Source organism: Impatiens glandulifera, chromosome 9 (genome assembly GCF_907164915.1).
Source record: "Impatiens glandulifera chromosome 9, dImpGla2.1, whole genome shotgun sequence".
NCBI classification, from domain to species: Eukaryota; Viridiplantae; Streptophyta; class Magnoliopsida; order Ericales; family Balsaminaceae; genus Impatiens; species Impatiens glandulifera.
In genome coordinates, this window is record NC_061870.1 from 34,154,057 (window position 1) to 34,172,391 (window position 18,335).

An 18,335-nucleotide genomic window follows, 5' to 3' on the forward strand; every position below is an offset into this window, starting at 1 on the left:
TAAATGTGGTGAAGACACAATTACTCTATAAAATCACAAATATAATTCATTTTAATGAACTTTTTCCCAAGATTATATATGTCTGCCCAGATTGTTTTAGCTTTGATTTTTTTTTAAATGTTTTTAGCATACCAATTATACAAAATTTAAATAGTGTTATATATACAATTCTCCCTTGCGAATATATTAAGGCCTTGTTCAGTTTTGGGTTATTCAAATAATCTAAAAAATTAAACATCATTTAACTCCATTTTTATGTATCAAATTACTTAATTTATTAATCAAAATACTAAAATATTATTATTTTAAATTATTATTTTTTATTTTATTTATATATATCATTAACCTTTAAATATTTTTACAAAAAAAATCTCAAAATTATCATCGAATCAATTTTTTTTTTCTCTGTTATTTACACCCAAAATAATATGAACCCATATGTTTTTGTTTAGATATGTGAAATTAGCTTAGCTAGCTAGGTCGGCAAACAAGCAAGAAAAAGGGTACAAATATTAATCAATATCCAGCTGTAATAGAAATATGCAGCTTTAACCATTAATAATATGACTCAAATGAGACAATTCATTGGCACGTTTTGTCACAATCTCTTTTATTTGTCCAAAATATATGACAACAAGAACAATCCAGAATACCCCCCATAAATCATCATCATCATCATTCATCAAGTCAGACTCAAATTTTCTAAGAATTATTCCAATTTGCTTCTTTACTTTAAAGTCAACTAATAACACCTATTGTATTAATTATTAAACCAGAAATTAATCACTAAGATGATCACCCAATATATATATAGATATAGAGAGAGAGAAGAGAATAGATAATTTTTAGGGGACCATTTAAGCTGCTATTATTTATCATCATATGCATTTCCCCAAGAAGGAAGAAAGACAACGCACAGATAAAATTAATCCAAACATGAGTAGTACTACCTCTACTATCGTATGTATGATCGATCATATATGGTAAAACCAAATCTGCTGTCTAATGTCTAAATACAGACAATAAAACCTTAACACAAAACCAAAAAAAGAATTCAGAAGATAAAATAATAATAATAATAAAACCCGAATCCCAATGGCACGAGTAAGGAAAAAAAGGATCTCAAAAGCTCCAAACCGTGTATAGGAACATAAATGATGTCCCTCAAAACCCTAGCAACCATCATTCTCGGGTTCTTCACATACACTAATAATTAAGAACTTGTTCGGTTGGATTTTTTTGAAAAATTTAAACATCATTTCATCATCTCTCATCAATCACATTACTAATTCATTCACAGACACCATAAATCAGAATTAATAATACCTGAATGAAGAAACCGTGAAGATATATGTGATTAGGGTTTAAATCTTTCATGTTCCATTAGTAGGTGAAGCTTCCACATGATCTAATCTCTCCCATTTGTTTGATGGAGGAGAGTCCAGATCATGCTGGCAGCTTCAACTGCTTGTGGTGCATGATCATGACTATCATATATATATATACTAAATCTAGGGTTTAATTAACCGTGGACGGCGGCGTATTGGATCCTCCCTCTCCAGGATCTATATATCATCATATACTCACTAGCTAATTATAAGCATATACTTCTTCTTTTGTGGATAAGAATGGGATGAGATATTGGAGGAGGAGGTGAAGAAGAAGACCTATAAATAGATAAGAATACTGATGGGATCGGCTTTTTCTCTTTCTCTCTCTAAATATTCTTTATTTATTTCCAGTCATGGTTTTGCTATTGCCACTTCTTTATATTCTGTATTTATTTGGGGAAAATATAAATATACCCTTAAACTATTTCAATATATATATTTTTTATTAGTTTATCATACCTTCGTTTCGGTTATGAGTTTTTTTAAAAACTAAAAGAGATAAAAATTGAATTATGGGGGATGATTTTGAAGAGGTAATAATTATTTTTAGTAAAAATACTTTAAAGGTATTAATATATATAAACAAAATAAAAAATAATAATTTAAAATAAAAGGTATTTTAGTATTTTGGTTAATGAAATAAGTGACGTAATTGATTGAAAAATTGATTGAAAAATTAATTTGATAAAGATTAAAATAAAAACAAGTAAATAATAATACCTGACCTGAACTCAGATTGTATGTCGTTGATAAGTAAACAAAAGACAAATCTATTGTAGTCCGATTCTACACTAATAATAAAAAAAAAGGTTTATAGTTTATTTGTGAATTTGATATTTTTAGACATTAATTTATATAAGTAATAACATGTTAATTAATTTAAATTGATTATTATGAGTTCAAATAAAAATAATTTGGTCTAAATGAACAAATATCTCAGTTTTGATTTATACTAAAACTTTAAGTTAAAATGAAATAATTTTGAAAGGTTTAAGTAATTTATTAAATTAAAACAAATATTAAATTACTTATTTTTAGTAAACATTCCTTTTTTTTTTAAATACATTTTGTTAACTAATTTTTTAAGATGCATACAAAAAAATAAAATTGGTTATGATATTTACTTTGTTTTAGATTTGTAATTAAAATTGAATATTAATTTCTTAATTTTTAGACAGGAAACTCTAACTATTTAAACTATCTCATAAATTAATATATATAATCATATAGTTGTTTTTTTTATAAGAATGGTTATATTTTGACGGTTGATTTTGATAAGAATGGTTATATTGTGACTTTAATCATACGATAATTCACATTATAAAAAATTCAAATTATAATTAACAATATTTTATTTAAATTTTTATCATTCACAATATATTATTTAATTAAAATATTAAAATACATTTTTTTTTAAATATTTTATTATTATAAGTTAATTCTTTAAAATAAATATTAATACTTTTTAATACTCTTTCAAAACTTGTTAAATTAATTTTAAATAAATTCAACTATAATTAAATATTACTTTTTATCACTCAATTCATTAATTAAATTATTATATTTATACATTATAATTAATTTTATAATTTTATAATTATATATTAATATCAATTAAACATTTTTATTAAAAAAAAATCTTTCACAAAATCATCATCAAACAATATTATATAAATAAACAATTTTTTAAAAAAAAAATAAACTCTAAGTTATTTACTTATAAAAAAATACAAATAATCAAAATCATTATTTTTTCTTCTAAAAATATATTTATTTGTTTATTAACTGTTTAATGTCCGATAAACAAAATGATCTAAAAAAATCATATTTTATATTTGTTTATCAGTATAATATTTATGTTTATATTTTATAATAAAAAATTTGTTTAAAATTGATATTGTGGTGTGGTATTTATTTATTTTAAAAAATATTTATTATATTAAAAATGAAAAAAATTGTTTAAATATAAATATAAATAACATAAAAATAAGAATAAACCATACTTAAAAAGTTATGAAACTTTTAATTCTCGAAAAAAAAAATTCATTATTCATCCAACTCCACTGCCTTTCTTGAACCCCTTTTTTGAACGAATCTCATAAAATAATAATAATAATATATATAAAATTTTAGTTTATTAATAATAAATTTAATTAAAATTAGTGTATATTGTTCTATCTAATACAAATAAATATTTGGATATATAGAGTTATCTAAAATTATTAAAATTATTAAAATTATTTAATATTCGATATATTAAATAAAGTAATAAAAATATAAAACGGCTTACGATTGTTGAGTTCAAACAAACAAACAAAGAAACCCTAAGAGTGTTCTTCTATGTATAGTCAGTCTCAACGATTTAGGGTTAAGGGGTTTGAACTTTGAACTGCGATAACGAGCGAGAAGAATGGCTCGTAGGAGGGACGACGATTATAGATTTCTTCCGTTAGTTTCCGCCATTTCCGCCATCAATCAAAAGGTTAACCTTGTTGGTGTCGTTTTAGAAACAAGTATTCCTCGTCAGTCCAAGGGCACCGGTAACATATTTTTGCTATTTACTTCTTTGATTGATGTTTCCATTTTTATGGTATGAAATGGATCGATCATCCTTAAAACTCAACTCTCTTGTACTTGTGCAGATTGTTTTTGCACTGTCAAGATAATAGACGAATCATGTTCTTCTCCTGGGCTACTTGTCAACTGCTTTGAAGAAAATATGGAAAAGCTCCCCTCCGTGCAGACAGCTGGAGACATAATAATCTTCTCTCGTGTTATGGTATTTTATTGTAATCTGCTTTCTTCAAGTAATCATTTATGTAAATTGCTGAAGTTTGTTCTTATATACAGTCTTGATTTCCTATTATTATTATTGTCCTTTAATGTTGCTTTTCCACTTTGCCTTCTTTTTCGTAAGTCAGTTATATTATTGTAACAAATGCTCTCGCCTCTAGACAGTGGTGAACTCTGTTATTCTTGGGTTTGGAGTCACCAATGTGTACTGTTTTAACATTTTTGTTCAGCTGTGTGTGTTATCCAGAAGGATATCCAGTAATATGACTTAACCTTTGCAGATAAAATCTTACTGTGGAGACGTTAATGCTGTTTTCAACAAAAAGTTCTCCTCATTTGCCATATTTGAGGGAAAACATGGCACTCAGTTTCAACCCTATCAGGCATCAGCAAACTTTCATTCAACAGACCAGGATAATAAGTTTTTGGATTGCCTAAGGAAGTGGCTTCTTAATCATAACCAGGAAAAAAGTAGGTAATCCTGGTTTTACTGCTAGCCTAAAATAGTAGTACATGTTTTGTAGTGAAAGAGCTTATAGAAAGAAAAAAAACAGTTAATTTATCTCTGTTAACTTATCTTTCATTGCTTTTACATAGCTGTGAAGTTACTTACTTTATGTGTACAAAGGATTCACTGTTTTTAGAGGCAAACATTATATGACATGGCAACTCTTTGGTTGGCAAGCTAAACACAAACCATATTATCTTATTTTTTTTTACTAATATAGGATTATTTTGTCATCCTCGGCAATGCATTTAATAGCACTTGATTTCATATAGGTGACTTATTTTTAAACATGTTAGAGCTTTATTGGACACCTTAATCAAAAGATAAAATGTTATTAGGATCATGCATCTTAGTTCAGACCTGGGCCATGGATTTATAGCACAGAGTTATATCCATGAGCATGAGGTTTTACATTCCTTATATTTGTTTATATTTTGTTAAAACTATCGCAAAACATGTTGCTAATTTATAGCACAATGCCACACTATGTAACATCTGGATAAAAATCTTGTGGAATTTTTAACACTTATTTTTTTTTTATTCCAAGGCATTTCGTTGTTCGGGTTGAATGAGTATTTACCCTTGGAAGATATCAGAGTTGGAGACCACCTTACTTTGATATGCAAGGTAATGCAACAGTTTGCTTACCATATTCAGTGATTATGCAGTGTGTAAAATGTTCATATCCAAGAATTTGTCCATTTCTTTCAATCTGAATTTTCTGGACACTTTTGCTATGGCTTGTTATGCTTTATATTGAACTCTTTTCCATAACCAGGTGCTTCACATATGTAAGGTTCAAGAAAACAAATGGATGGCCTTTGTTTGGGATGGCACTGATGCTCCACGAGCTAATATGCGAGCAAAGTAAGGCTTATTATTTGTGTTTATCATAGGAAGGGCAACATTGTGTTCTTTTGTCTTATATGATCAGTTAAATTACCATCAATCATCTAGTTCATCAGATATCACTGTTGGGGTTTAGGTTGTTTCCTTTTTGGAAACTAAATACCAGATATTTTTTTAAATGTTTTCCTTTGTCTAGATTCACAAAAATCTTTCGAGTATCTATTTGAAATTATAGAAAATCAATACAAAATTGTATTGTTAGAAATATGTTTCATTTACATAATAGAGATCATCTATGGATACCATTAGATAATAGCATCCTTATTAAATTCAAGGCCATAATACCTAATTGAGTTCTAAAGTTTTGCGATATTTTCTAAATGGGACTTAAGCTCATTTGCATCCCATAGTGAGACATAAAGTGTTGAAAAATGTTCAAATCAAGTTAATGTCTTACTTCATTAGAAGTTGTCTCATGTGTTAGTTGTTTAAACAAAAATAAATAATTACATGTCATCCTTTCTTCTTCTATCTTCCTTCTGAATTCATCATCCTCTTCCTTGAAAAGGTCTTATCTACTTTAATGTATACTATTTTGAAAGGATAAAGTTTCATTCTCTTGATGTAATCAGTCTATTTTCTTATCAAATAGTAATGAAAATCTATGTTTTCATAAGTGCTTCATTTGTTAAAAACAGGAAAGAAAATGAAATTGAAGAGCTGCCACCTTTACAGTTGGAACCATTTCCTTTGCCGAGAGACGTTCTGCGTAAATTCCCAACCATTGGTACAATATTAAGGGTGGTGATTGAAAACGATAATCAAGGTTTTCAATTACTAAATTGTGACAGATGGGTGAAATTGATCAGTGTTACATGTGAACAACATGTTGGACTCTGGCGGTGTATGTTAATGCCTTATAGCAAACTTCAGTATCTGTCAGACACCGAAAAACTCATATCTGAATCACAAAGGTGTTGATTTCTGCTTTATTTTTGCCATTTTGTTGTTTTCTAAGAATATCTGAATTTAGATTTTTTGCTTGGCAATGAATACATAGGAACTATGAAAAGCGGTTAACCTTAAAACGGCGTCGAGAGCCATTTTCTGGCCACTTGCCTCTCTCTTCAATAATGACAGGTTGTCTTTGTTTCTTGTCCTATAATATACTGCTGTTACATTCTTTGATTTCTTTGCTAATGTAGATGTTTCAGAACCCTTTGGACTAATGATTTGTATTTTTCTTTACAGAGACATGTTACATAAATGCGCCTTTAGTCACTTTAATGGATGTTCTCAACCATCCAATGGTATTGTGATATTCCCTCGCCATTACAAGTAGTCAAATAATTTTTTGAAGATGCCCTTTCTCTTTTATTAGTAAGGTTTTAGGGTGCATTTGTTTAGTTTATTTGTCACTTCATTAAATGAAACTTTTTTGTGTCGATTTCTCATATGGAAACTGAATTCTATGCATAAACAAAAAGTTGATGCATTTTTTATTAACCAAACAAGCCTTAACCTCTAAGCACAAACTAATAGAAAGGAAAATCGATAAAAAGACTTATTATTGAAAAGATGAAGCCCTCTTAATGTTGAAGCCTTATTTGCAGGTAACTGGTAAGTTTAAGTGTGCGGTTAGGGTTATTTCAATACGTCCATTCCAGACAGAAGATTTCTGCTCTCCACAAGGAATATACAGGATAACATTGACCCTGGAGGATGCAACTGCTAGAATCCATGCATTTTTATTTGCAGAAGATTCGGTAACAGACCAACCAACCATCCTTTTTTTTTTCTTTTGAGATTGAATTGAATTCCTAACTAATAATATATTGTTATGATAGGAGTATTTTTTCGATGGGTATCCTTCTGACAGGACATTGAAAAGAACAAGGAATGCTTTGCTTGGAGTGATGATTCCAAGTGGGAGGAGCAATGAAGAACAGCAATGCGCCCAAAGGAACCCACCATGGGTGGAGTTTTGTTTAAAATCCTATTATACCGATAAAAATGACAAATGGGGAACCAGGAAGTATAGGATCTTTGGAACTAAGTTTGTGGACTGAGTCGACTGACCTTTTAATCATGTAAATGTTTTGTTTTGCTACAGTTAGATTTGGTGGTTTGCAGTTAATTGCAGATATTTTTGCAACTAAGGTTGTGGGCTGATCTTTTCATCATGTAAATCTTACCTCAATGGGTGTTGGTTGTTTGAAGTTAACAATGCCAGACTTTTTGATTTCTCTGTTTTTACTACAAATTTCCATTTTTTTTCATCATTATTCTTACATTTACTAATATAATAATAAATAAAATTTACAATATATTTTAAGAGATAAAAATAAATAACAAAAAATATATGTTTTCAAAATTAGTTAGAAGGATAAAGTCATTCCATTATACAGTATTTTTATATCACATGACAAATTTAAAATTATAAAAATATACAATTTACATAATTTATTATACTTCAATTTTCAAATTAATTTAGTAAAACTTGGACCTTTAATCTTGATGAGTTCACAACTTTTAAGACTTACAGCTCCTTCATCATTTGAATTTCAATTTACACAAAATCTAACATCTAAGAATTCAATATCTTGAATTCTCTATTATGTAAGTAATTTTCTCCTTGTCGAAAGTAAGTTAATCTAGACCCGCTCTTTCAACAAAACCGAGAAACATGCCAAAAAACAATTAATAATTTGTACAGACTAAGGGGACAGTGATCTTCTAGACTTTCTTGAACAAACTGCAAAAGTTTCATGGAAATAAGTCACCATTTCAACATGAGATTCACTACAAATACATGCATTGCAGAATATCATACCTTTTTTGTAAACCAACTCACTAAAGTCAACACATAATTTGTATCTCCATATCTGAAGCTAACTCATTACTTCATATTGACCCAAGCACAACCCATTGACTTGTGTTTTTATTATAGTAAAGACAACAATAATGTCTATCTTTAATAAATGACCAGAACAATGGCATTTACAAAAATGAGAAAAAGAAAAACTCGAATCTTGCCGAGATCTCAAAAATCAAATAAACATGTTGTAAGTTATCAACAAGGAGAAATCAGAAGTCAAGATACATGTAATGAAGGTTTGTGCCAAACATTATCAAAGTCAAAAGATCACCATCATAGAAGATTAACCAAAAAGGCAGGTGCAGAAAATGCCTCATTCTTCTTTACAAAGAAGCCCAGTTAAGGTATGAGTTAAGAAAAGAATGTCAGATCCTTCCAGATTTAATATCTCGAAATCAGTTCCCAGTTCATATTGTAATAGAATACATCGATTGAAATAACATAACAAAACAAGGCCAAAATCATTGACAGGAGACAAAAAAAAGTTGTTTGGCAACAAAAATATTACTATCAATCAATATGATCTACAAAAGACACAGAGAGAGAGAGAGGGGGAGGTCTGAACTAAAATCAGGCTATACAATTTTCAGTACCAAGAATGATGATACTAACCCTAACCTACCAAACTGTTATATCATCCTCAAGTCTGCAAGCTTATTGAAGTTTTTCCAGCTAAATTAGCAATAAAGTTTCAGTTATCAGTACAAAATATTGAAAATAATGACCCGACAGACAATAAACACGTTTCACAAACCATAATCAGAGTTGGAATTGTACAGCATTTTCAGGCTGTTGACGTTGCAAGGCAGCTGCAGCATTCCTACGCTGTCGCTCGCGGAAATAGAGGACAGTTAGCAAGCACACAACAAGGGTGAGTATTGTTGCATTTCCTTCCTCCATAAGAACATCTTCCACCCATGCTTCCAGTTTAGGAAAGAATTCCGGCAGGGAATTGATCACTTCTACCTACAAATACACCAGCTAACTATTGTGAACAAAATTACCCAACGCGAACTTCAACAGTTCAACCAACTCTTAACATCCAACAGAGAACAAAATTAACAGAATCACCCACTTATTTACTAATATGACACTAACCCTATCCCTACTATTCATTCCACAACAATGTTCCCTCCATTTGATATCCTTGTGCTTTTGGCAACTTTGTGCAATGGCATATCCTCATTTTAAAAATTGGCAACTTACATTTACAATTTTATATTAAGGCCTTGTTTTATGGGATTCAATCAACAATCTACACACCCACCTAGGGTTGCTCAAGTTATAAGAGTCTGTAACTTAAAGATTGAGCTCTCAAGTTTGATTATTACTGAAAACACCTTGATTGAAGTGTGGAGGTCATGGTGGTGGGATATTTGTGCTAGCCTCCTTTAGTGAAAAAAAAATCTGGACTTTAAAAAGTCAACTCATCTCAGATGATTCAAATATTCCATTAAATTACTCTATTTTTTTTTAAATATTCATTATATATTTACTGTATACCTTAATATCTTTCTACCCAAATAACCTATTTTTCTACAATCTACATCAAACAAGGTTATTGGTTATTCAAATAACACCAGAACAAACAAGGCCCAGTTATCCAAATAGAGTCCTTCCAACTTGTGAATTTTATCTCCACGAGTTTGTATCATATGTAGGATCATTTTGGTCCTTACTCAAGAAGTTGTACAATCAATTGTTCATTATGGGAAAAAATATATTACAGAGTAACATATACTTCAGGACAAAGGAAGCATGAAAATAAAGAGAAGGAAGAAGAAAACACTCACCAAGAAACTATCTGCGTAATTCGTTCGTATCCATAAACTAGCAAGAGCCAGTGTAACAGGTAGTTTTGAATCAGTATCAGTCTCCAAGGCTTGATCATAGTAACGCTTAGCAAGATGAAGATCGAATGGAAGACCTTGACCATGTTCATGCATGAAACCGAGATTGAACATAGCTTGTGCATTGGCCTGAGATTTAGCATGCAAATAAGCTTCTGATGCACGCACGTAATCTCTCTCAGTACCCTGACATACAGAAGGAGCTAATATCAACTTACAAATGGATGAATTTAGAAAAAGAAAATTATGTGACATGTGAAAAAAAGAAAAGGTCTTAAAATAAGTAAATAAATAATTATGGCAATAAGTAAACACGTACTCGACCATAGTAGTATGCATCCCCAATTAACAAGGCAGCATGTTCATTTCCTTGTTCTGAAGCTTGCCACCATAAAGTATGGGCAAGTTGATGCCTTTCAACATCAGTACAAAATCCTGTTTCCCCCATACACATGCTTTGTTCTCCAATTTTGTCAAGTATCCATGCGGCATTACTCTGAGCCACTTCATAACCTAGCTCAGCCATCCTTGAATACAAGAAGAGTGCCTTACCCACATCACCTTTCAAGTATGATTCCAGGGCCCACCGTGACAAAGAACTCCATGGTCCACGTTCTGCAACTAGTTTATATAGAGAAGTAGCCTGGAAGAAACCCCAAATATAAGCATGAAGAGATTCAACAGTTTAATATAAAGTCAGGGCGGGATGTTGTTCATAGTTACTAGCAGATATGCCCTAAAAATGTAAATTCAACAGTTTAATATAAAGTCATGGAAGTGGGATGTTGCGCTGGCCTCCTCCGAGGATAAAAACCATTGTCTCAAGAAAAATATAAATAAATAAGGCGATTAGCTGACCAGGAATAGCTGCTACAAGTTAGCTATTAATTGGAGTTCATAACAACTCATTAATGTCAAGAACATATTTGTCCGTTTGACTTTAACAGGTTCACACAAGCTTGAATTTATTAGAAATTTGAAGACAATTTTCACCCAAAATAATTTTCATATCGTTATTACCATCTTTTATTCAATTGCGTTTCTGAAACTAATAACAGGTTTGGTCTATGGTGGATTCATGCGCTACTAACAAAAAAGTATTTAGCTACAGGTTTGTCATTCCAAAAGTACTTTTGAATGCCTCTCCTCCCATTGTTGGAAACAAATCCAATAATAAAATGACAAAAGCAGAGACTTACCATTTGAAGGTTTTTCTTCAACCCAATGCCAGTTTGGAACATCTTTGCCAATTGGTAAAATGCTTTAGGTTGCCCTGCATTAGCAGCAGTCATAAAGAGCTCACGAGCCACCTTCACATCCCTCTTTACGCCGATTCCTTTGAGATACAAAACTCCGAGGTTGTAATAACCACCAGATTCCTTGTTTTCAGCAGCCTTCTCAAAGTATAGTTTTGCCTAGAATCAGGAAACAAGATAATTAGAATCTAACCAAACCAAATCAACATCTCTTTACTAATTAAAGAATGAAAGAACAATATGAGGAGTCAACAATGTAAGTGATTCTTAGGAGCCATAATAAAATTGAAAGAGAGAAAAGTATAAGTGACTATGCCTATATTGCCAATCAAATGGAGAAATCTTGAGAAAACTTTTTAAGACCTTGACCATCATTCAATCCTACATCCCCTCATTAATCACATAATTAAAAAAAAAAAAAAATACCCTCTATCCAAATAATCCATGAATGAACAAGGCCTAATACTTTTGGCGTAAGGCATAAAGAAAGATAATATAGTCCAAATAAAGCTAAATAGAACCACATCAATAGTCATTCAAGCAATAAAAGTAATATAAAGTATGGAATGTGAAGGAGAAGGAGAAGACAAGACAAGTTTAAAGATGAGAATACTTTACTTACTTTTGTATAGTTCTTCTTGTCCACTCCATAGCCCTTAACATATAAATATCCCAGTCCATTATATGCAGAATAATGATGCTGCCTGGAAGCCAGTGTTAACCATTCAAGTGCCTTTGTATAGTTTCTCTCTACACCAGCTCCCCTCATATATAACTCACCAAGAAGTTCCATTGCCCTCGGCTCCCCCTTCTCCACAGCTTTGGAGAACCAAGACAATGCCTTGACATGATCACGCCTTATTCCTCTCAGTCCAAAGTAATAAAATATCCCAAGTTTGTACATTGCTCCTGCATTTCCTTTCTCACCCTGGTATTCTAATATCTGGAAATCCTCATCATCTTCTCCTCTCAACTTTCTTAAGTCCTCCTTGTTCTCCTCAGCTCCAGTATGAATCCTCACCGGATCATTCACATGCGTGTTCTTTGATATCAAAAAGCTATTAATAGCCACCTCGGCCAGTTCAGCATATAGCTTAACAGACTTCTCATGCATCTGCACCCAAAAAATAACATGACTAAACATCAGCTTCAATTTAAAATTTTGATCTCAGGATTCAATGATCATGTGGACACTATCAATTACGGCCTCCGGAACTAAAGGGTTATCAATTCCACCTATAGAATAAAGTATCCTGCAAGCAGCAATGGCTCTAGAAGTCCAGTTAGGGAAACTATTCATCCCAAAACAAGCTGGAAAATCATACCTCTTGTCGATTATATGTATAAGCAAGAACCATCTTTGACTGCATATTCCCACCCTCAGCAGCAAAATGATGGTATGTAAACGCCTTAGCTCTGTTCCTTTCTCTCATCATCCCAGTATCATATAGAAACCCTAAGGTTGACTGCGCGTGTGGGTATCCAGCGGCGGCGGCAGCCTCAATCTCCGATGCCGCCTCCTCCATTAGTGTCGAATCGCCGGAACTGACGGCAGAAGAAATCTTACTTATTCCAGAGTAATACAACGCCTCGTCCCCGCTTGTAACTGCGGGATCGGCGCCAGCTGTCACGGTATCGTCTTCGAAGATCGACCTCCATGATCCTGGATCAAGCTCTTCATCGGTCTTAGAGTCGTATTCACCAAGCTCATCCCAATCTCCTGATGAGTAAGATAGGTCGCCGTCTTCGACGGAAGGGATGGGTGAGTCGGAGATGTCATCCTGCGTGAGGACAAGGACGTAACGGGCAGTGGATGAGAGAAGTAGTATGGAGAAAACGAGGAAGACGAGCAGGATACTACTTCTGCTGCGATTTCGCATGGCTATATCTTCTCAATTTTCTCTGATCTCTCTCTCTACTTGTTTTTCCCTTGTCTGACTCCCCTTTCTTTGGTATGTTTGATCAATTGATTTCGATGGCGAATGAGATAGCGGGAAAAATAAAACAAAATTAGAAACCGGCTTTTATTGCCAGGTCATGTTTGCGTCTTCAACCAGTAATAACTTGACATGTCAAAGCCAGATGGATGCCGTCTTACACGCTGGACGTTTTTATTTGGTAACTATTAATATTTTTAAGTAAAATATTATTTTGATAAGTTATTCGGATAAAATTATCTAAATATCTATCCATATAAATTGATGTTTAATTTTAATTTTCCTATTTCTGGGTTAGATATATACGAGAATAAATGAATATTTGTGTCGATAAAACCCTTTCAAAATTTAAAACGATAAAAATAAAATTAAAAATATTATATATATATATATATATATAACTTATCATTTATACAACTGTTTAACCAACTAAGCTAATAAACTTTATATTTTAAATTCAACATTAAATTTAATTAACGCATAACATTTTAACAATATAAAGTTAACTTTTTAACCAACTAAAAAATATATATATAATTATGCTCAATTTCAAAGTATCTTGATTGTTGGGTCGAGAGCCGTGGTTAATTTGAATATATATGTGAGAGTAATTGAATAATTGAGTCGAATTGTAGGTTGACCCGCCCATAAATTTAAAACTGTTAAAATAAAATTTAAAATATTACATTTATGTTTCAAACTTATCACCTAACAAAAACAAGTACAACTTTTTAATCAACTAAACTAATAAAATTTTATATTTTAAATTCAACATCAAATTTGATAAATGCTTGACATTTTAACCATATAAGTTCAACTTTTTAACTAACTAATATATATATATATATAATGATGCTTAATTTCAAAGTGTCCATATTATCGGGTCAAGAGTTGTAATTAATTTTAATATATATGTAAGAGTAAATTAATACTTGAGTCGGATTGTGGGTTCACCCGCCCATAAATTTAAAACGGTTAAAAATAAAATTAAAAATGTTATATGTATGTTTCGAACTTGTAATTAAAAAAACAAGTACAGTCATTTATTCAAATGTGATTGGGATGTGGTTTGTCGAAAGATAATAGGCCGGTATTAATTGAAACTGGTTAAAAAATATAAATCAAATATTTGATTGACCAAATAATGAGTGTACGATGTTAAATATTAAAAAATATGAATCAAATATTTGATTGAACAAAGTGTAAGGTCAGGAGATGAGAGTTTCATTTGAAAAAATATTAATGTGATATGTAGAAGATAAATTGTTTTACCAAAGTGAATAAAATATTGAATAAAAGTGTTTTATTTTTTATTTTAATATATTATTTGTGATTTATTAAAAAATTTAAACATTGAATACACATTATTATATTTATATTTTTATCTGTTTGAATCGTACGGGAATCTTCCTCCCGAATCCGTCGGTTGTCTGCGGACTGCTCGAGCTGCTTTCGCGGCGAGAGCGGGTCGCTGCGTGCCGACCGAGAAACGAATTGGGAACGGCTCCTCACATAGTCTTCCCCGATCAATGAACAATCAACACAGAATTGATACGGCCAAGGAGAATCCTAATAATCCTAATGTAATTAAAAGAATTTAAGACAGAAACACAAATATTTTAATGAATGGAAAGAGTATTATTACATTTTTTAATTAAGATTACAAAAATAATTATTCTTATAACTTGTGTCACTTATAATTGACACGAATTCAGGAATTAAATTTTTTTTTGTGGGATTGAAAAAATATTAAGGTTTACTTAAAAAAACAGAATAAAGGTAAATTTAACATTTTTAATAAATAAATAAAAAGCAGTAATTATAATGAATTTTAAAATAAATATGCATTTTTATCGTAGAATAATTTATTTTATTTTTTTTGTTTGAGCCCCTACATATATTTTCTCTGTCTAAAATGATATTATAAACTAAATATGAATTGTAACACAGAATTAAAAAAATAAAATTGTAGGATATAATAAAAATCATATATTAAATAAATAGATGGTACATTGAATATATTATTTACACTAAATATATTAATTAAGTTATGATATACATATCTCTATTAATATATATATATATATATATATATATATATATTATATCATCTTGTTTTTTTTAAGTATTTGTTTAAACTTATTATTTATTTTAAAATTAATTTACACTAACTTAAAATTTTGATAAAATAAAATTGACCTAGTATAATCAAACTTAAATTTAGTCGATCATAATTGCAACATTGAGTTAGTATTAAATGGTTTCATTTGTTTTTTCACTAATTTAATCAGTTTAAACTTAAAAGATATTAAAAATATATATATATATATTTTTTATATGATATTTAAATTTATAAACTCACTAGAATATTTAAAGTGACAATAATCAGTTTCTAAAAATCTAAAAATCACAAATTTATATTTTCATTTTAAGTATTTTAAATTGAAGTTAAATTATATTTATATATAGACTTGGTATTAACTATTAAAAAAACTAATAAGTTTTTTTTTTTAATTCTTACTATATTACATGTTACTATCCTTTTAATAAATAAATATTTTAATTATCAAATATTTTAATTTTATTTTTTTATTCAATTTACATTTTAAATATAAAATAATATTTTAATAATTTGTCATAAAAATACCTCAAATATTATTTATTTATTTTTTACTGAAGTCCAAAATAAATTATAAAAATCAAATATCAAACGAGTTATTTTGTAATCAATGCTGAAATATACAGAGAAGTATCATTCACCAATGTTGGAGCAATACTCTTTTTATGGCAAATATTAGTCGAATATTACTTGGATGCGACTACGACACCATGCTATCTATCAATATCGTCTATTTGGTTGTGTGAAATTTTATTTTATTTTGTACAAAGTAACATATAAAATATAAAACAATTAAATCGAAAATGAAAATCTAATTGCCCTATTTTATATATATATATATATATATATATATATATATATTATAATTGAACCTATTTTCAAACTTATAAATAAACTAACATATTAAATATGCCATATTAGATGTATTTATCAAATTTTGTTAGATTTATATAACTTATATATACATGGATTCATTCACATTTCACTTGTTTACAAATTATATTCAAAACAATTAATTAATTAAACAAAACAAATAATAACATTATTAAGATAATAATTTCAAATAAATTATATAATTGTAAACACAATCTTATGAAACAAGTATGAATGCTTAAGCCATTTGAATGAAGTCGAGCTAATAAGAGGATATCGATATGATAAATATATAGTTCACACTCAAAATTAATTTAAAATAAAAATTAGTATAAAATATAAAGTATTGTAAAAGAAATAAAAGAATAAAATGGTGAATAAAAAATATACAAATTATATAACCATTGGAAACATGAGATGATATATGTTTGAGCAAAAATTTCGATAAGGGTTTTAATTTTGTTCGTTTTTTCTAAATGGATCTCGAAAATTGAATTGTTTCATAGGATGTTGAAATATCAAAATTTTAGTAATTTGAAATATTTTCACAAACGAATAAAACCCCGTTTTTTTATGTTTGCGGGCTATGTGCTCAGCCTCTTTGGCCACATTTTAATTATAATTTAAAAAAAAAATAAAAAAACAAATTATTTTTATATATTACACATATTTTAAAACACTCAAAACATATTCGTAAATTTTGAAAAATATATATAAAAAAAAAATACTCAACTTAAAATAAAAATAAGTCTAAATTCACCGTACTTTACACATAGTTATGTTGTTTTAAATTTTTTTGAAAAATAAATAAATAATCTATGTTGTTTTAAATTTTTTTGAAAAATAAATAAATAATCAATCTCTTCAAAATTTTAAAATATTTTATTTAATATTCATCGTTTTAATTACCAAAACCAAATTCAATTAATTAAAATGTGTAAATCCCAAAAATAATACTAAATTATTAAAAAAAAATACGTCGTCTCTAAATACAATTTCATTTAAAAACGTGACAAGTTAATTAGATAACCGAAAATAATACTCTAAAATAATATGACAAACGGTTTATTCATTTGAAAAAAATCTCAAATGACTAAAAATTTGATAATTCGAACCCACAATTAATAAAAACGATATAAATTTGAGTCTCAAATATAAATTTGAAACAATTTTTAAGTACGTATTTTTTAAATATCTTATTTAGACATTAATTTAATTAAAATAATATTATGATACTTTAATGACGTACAAAAATGTTAAAACTTAATTTAATTTTAGTTTTAGGTCTTTTTAAACATGCCCACCTTGTTATAAAATATAATTTAATTTAATTAATTACACCCAATAAAAACAAATCACTTTGAGATATTATTTTATTAAAGTATGACACAAATATAATAATTATTAAGATATTATATATTTAGAAGTACTTTATTTAAAATATAGAATATTAGAATAGATATTGAGATATTATATATTTAGGAATATTTTATTTAAAATATAGAATATTAAAATAGATATTAAGATATTATATATTTAGGAATATATTATTTAAAATATAGAATATTATTATAGTCTTATATTTTGACAATTAAGGATCTTCCTAAATTTATTTCCTAAATTTATGTATATATACATTGATTGATCATTCATTTCTATTCACAAATATTCTTTGTGATCGATCTTAAATAAGGTACGTTTATCTTCTTCTTCTTGTTTTTTTTTTCCCATAAATTTTAACAAAAAGACAACATATTACAAAGTTTAAATATTTTATTTAAAGTGTTAAAATTATTTACCAAGAAATAAGATTTATATTTATATTTTGATTTTATACTTATTTTATGTATACTGTTTCCATTTATCGAAGGGCAATGAACG

At 28.9% G+C, this 18,335-nt stretch overlaps 2 protein-coding genes across 3 annotated transcripts; one reads left to right on the top strand and one right to left on the bottom strand.

Annotated features, from left to right (window-relative positions):
• Nucleotides 1-3,709: 3,709 nt before the first annotated feature.
• Nucleotides 3,710-7,791, top strand: LOC124915520 (protection of telomeres protein 1a-like). Of its 2 annotated transcripts, none has more exons than XM_047456247.1 (10): nt 3,710-3,931; nt 4,034-4,170; nt 4,466-4,655; nt 5,240-5,319; nt 5,471-5,559; nt 6,240-6,515; nt 6,602-6,681; nt 6,793-6,851; nt 7,155-7,307; nt 7,389-7,791. In XM_047456247.1, the coding sequence occupies exons 1-10, from the start codon at nt 3,802-3,804 to the stop codon at nt 7,608-7,610; spliced, it is 1,416 nt and encodes a 471-aa protein (XP_047312203.1). In that variant the 5' UTR covers nt 3,710-3,801; the 3' UTR covers nt 7,611-7,791. The 2 variants fall into 2 exon arrangements, with proteins under 2 accessions (XP_047312203.1, XP_047312204.1); XM_047456248.1 differs by having other exon boundaries at nt 7,421-7,791.
• Nucleotides 7,792-9,064: 1,273 nt separating this feature from the next.
• LOC124914113 (ERAD-associated E3 ubiquitin-protein ligase component HRD3A-like) lies at nt 9,065-13,477 on the bottom strand. The gene is made up of 6 exons (XM_047454594.1): nt 12,851-13,477; nt 12,148-12,639; nt 11,469-11,684; nt 10,589-10,912; nt 10,213-10,455; nt 9,065-9,385 (listed from the first exon to the last, which is right to left on the bottom strand). Exons 1-6 carry the CDS (start codon nt 13,403-13,405, stop codon nt 9,179-9,181), a joined length of 2,037 nt encoding a protein of 678 aa, XP_047310550.1. The 5' UTR covers nt 13,406-13,477; the 3' UTR covers nt 9,065-9,178.
• Between the last annotated feature and the right edge of the window lie 4,858 nt (nt 13,478-18,335).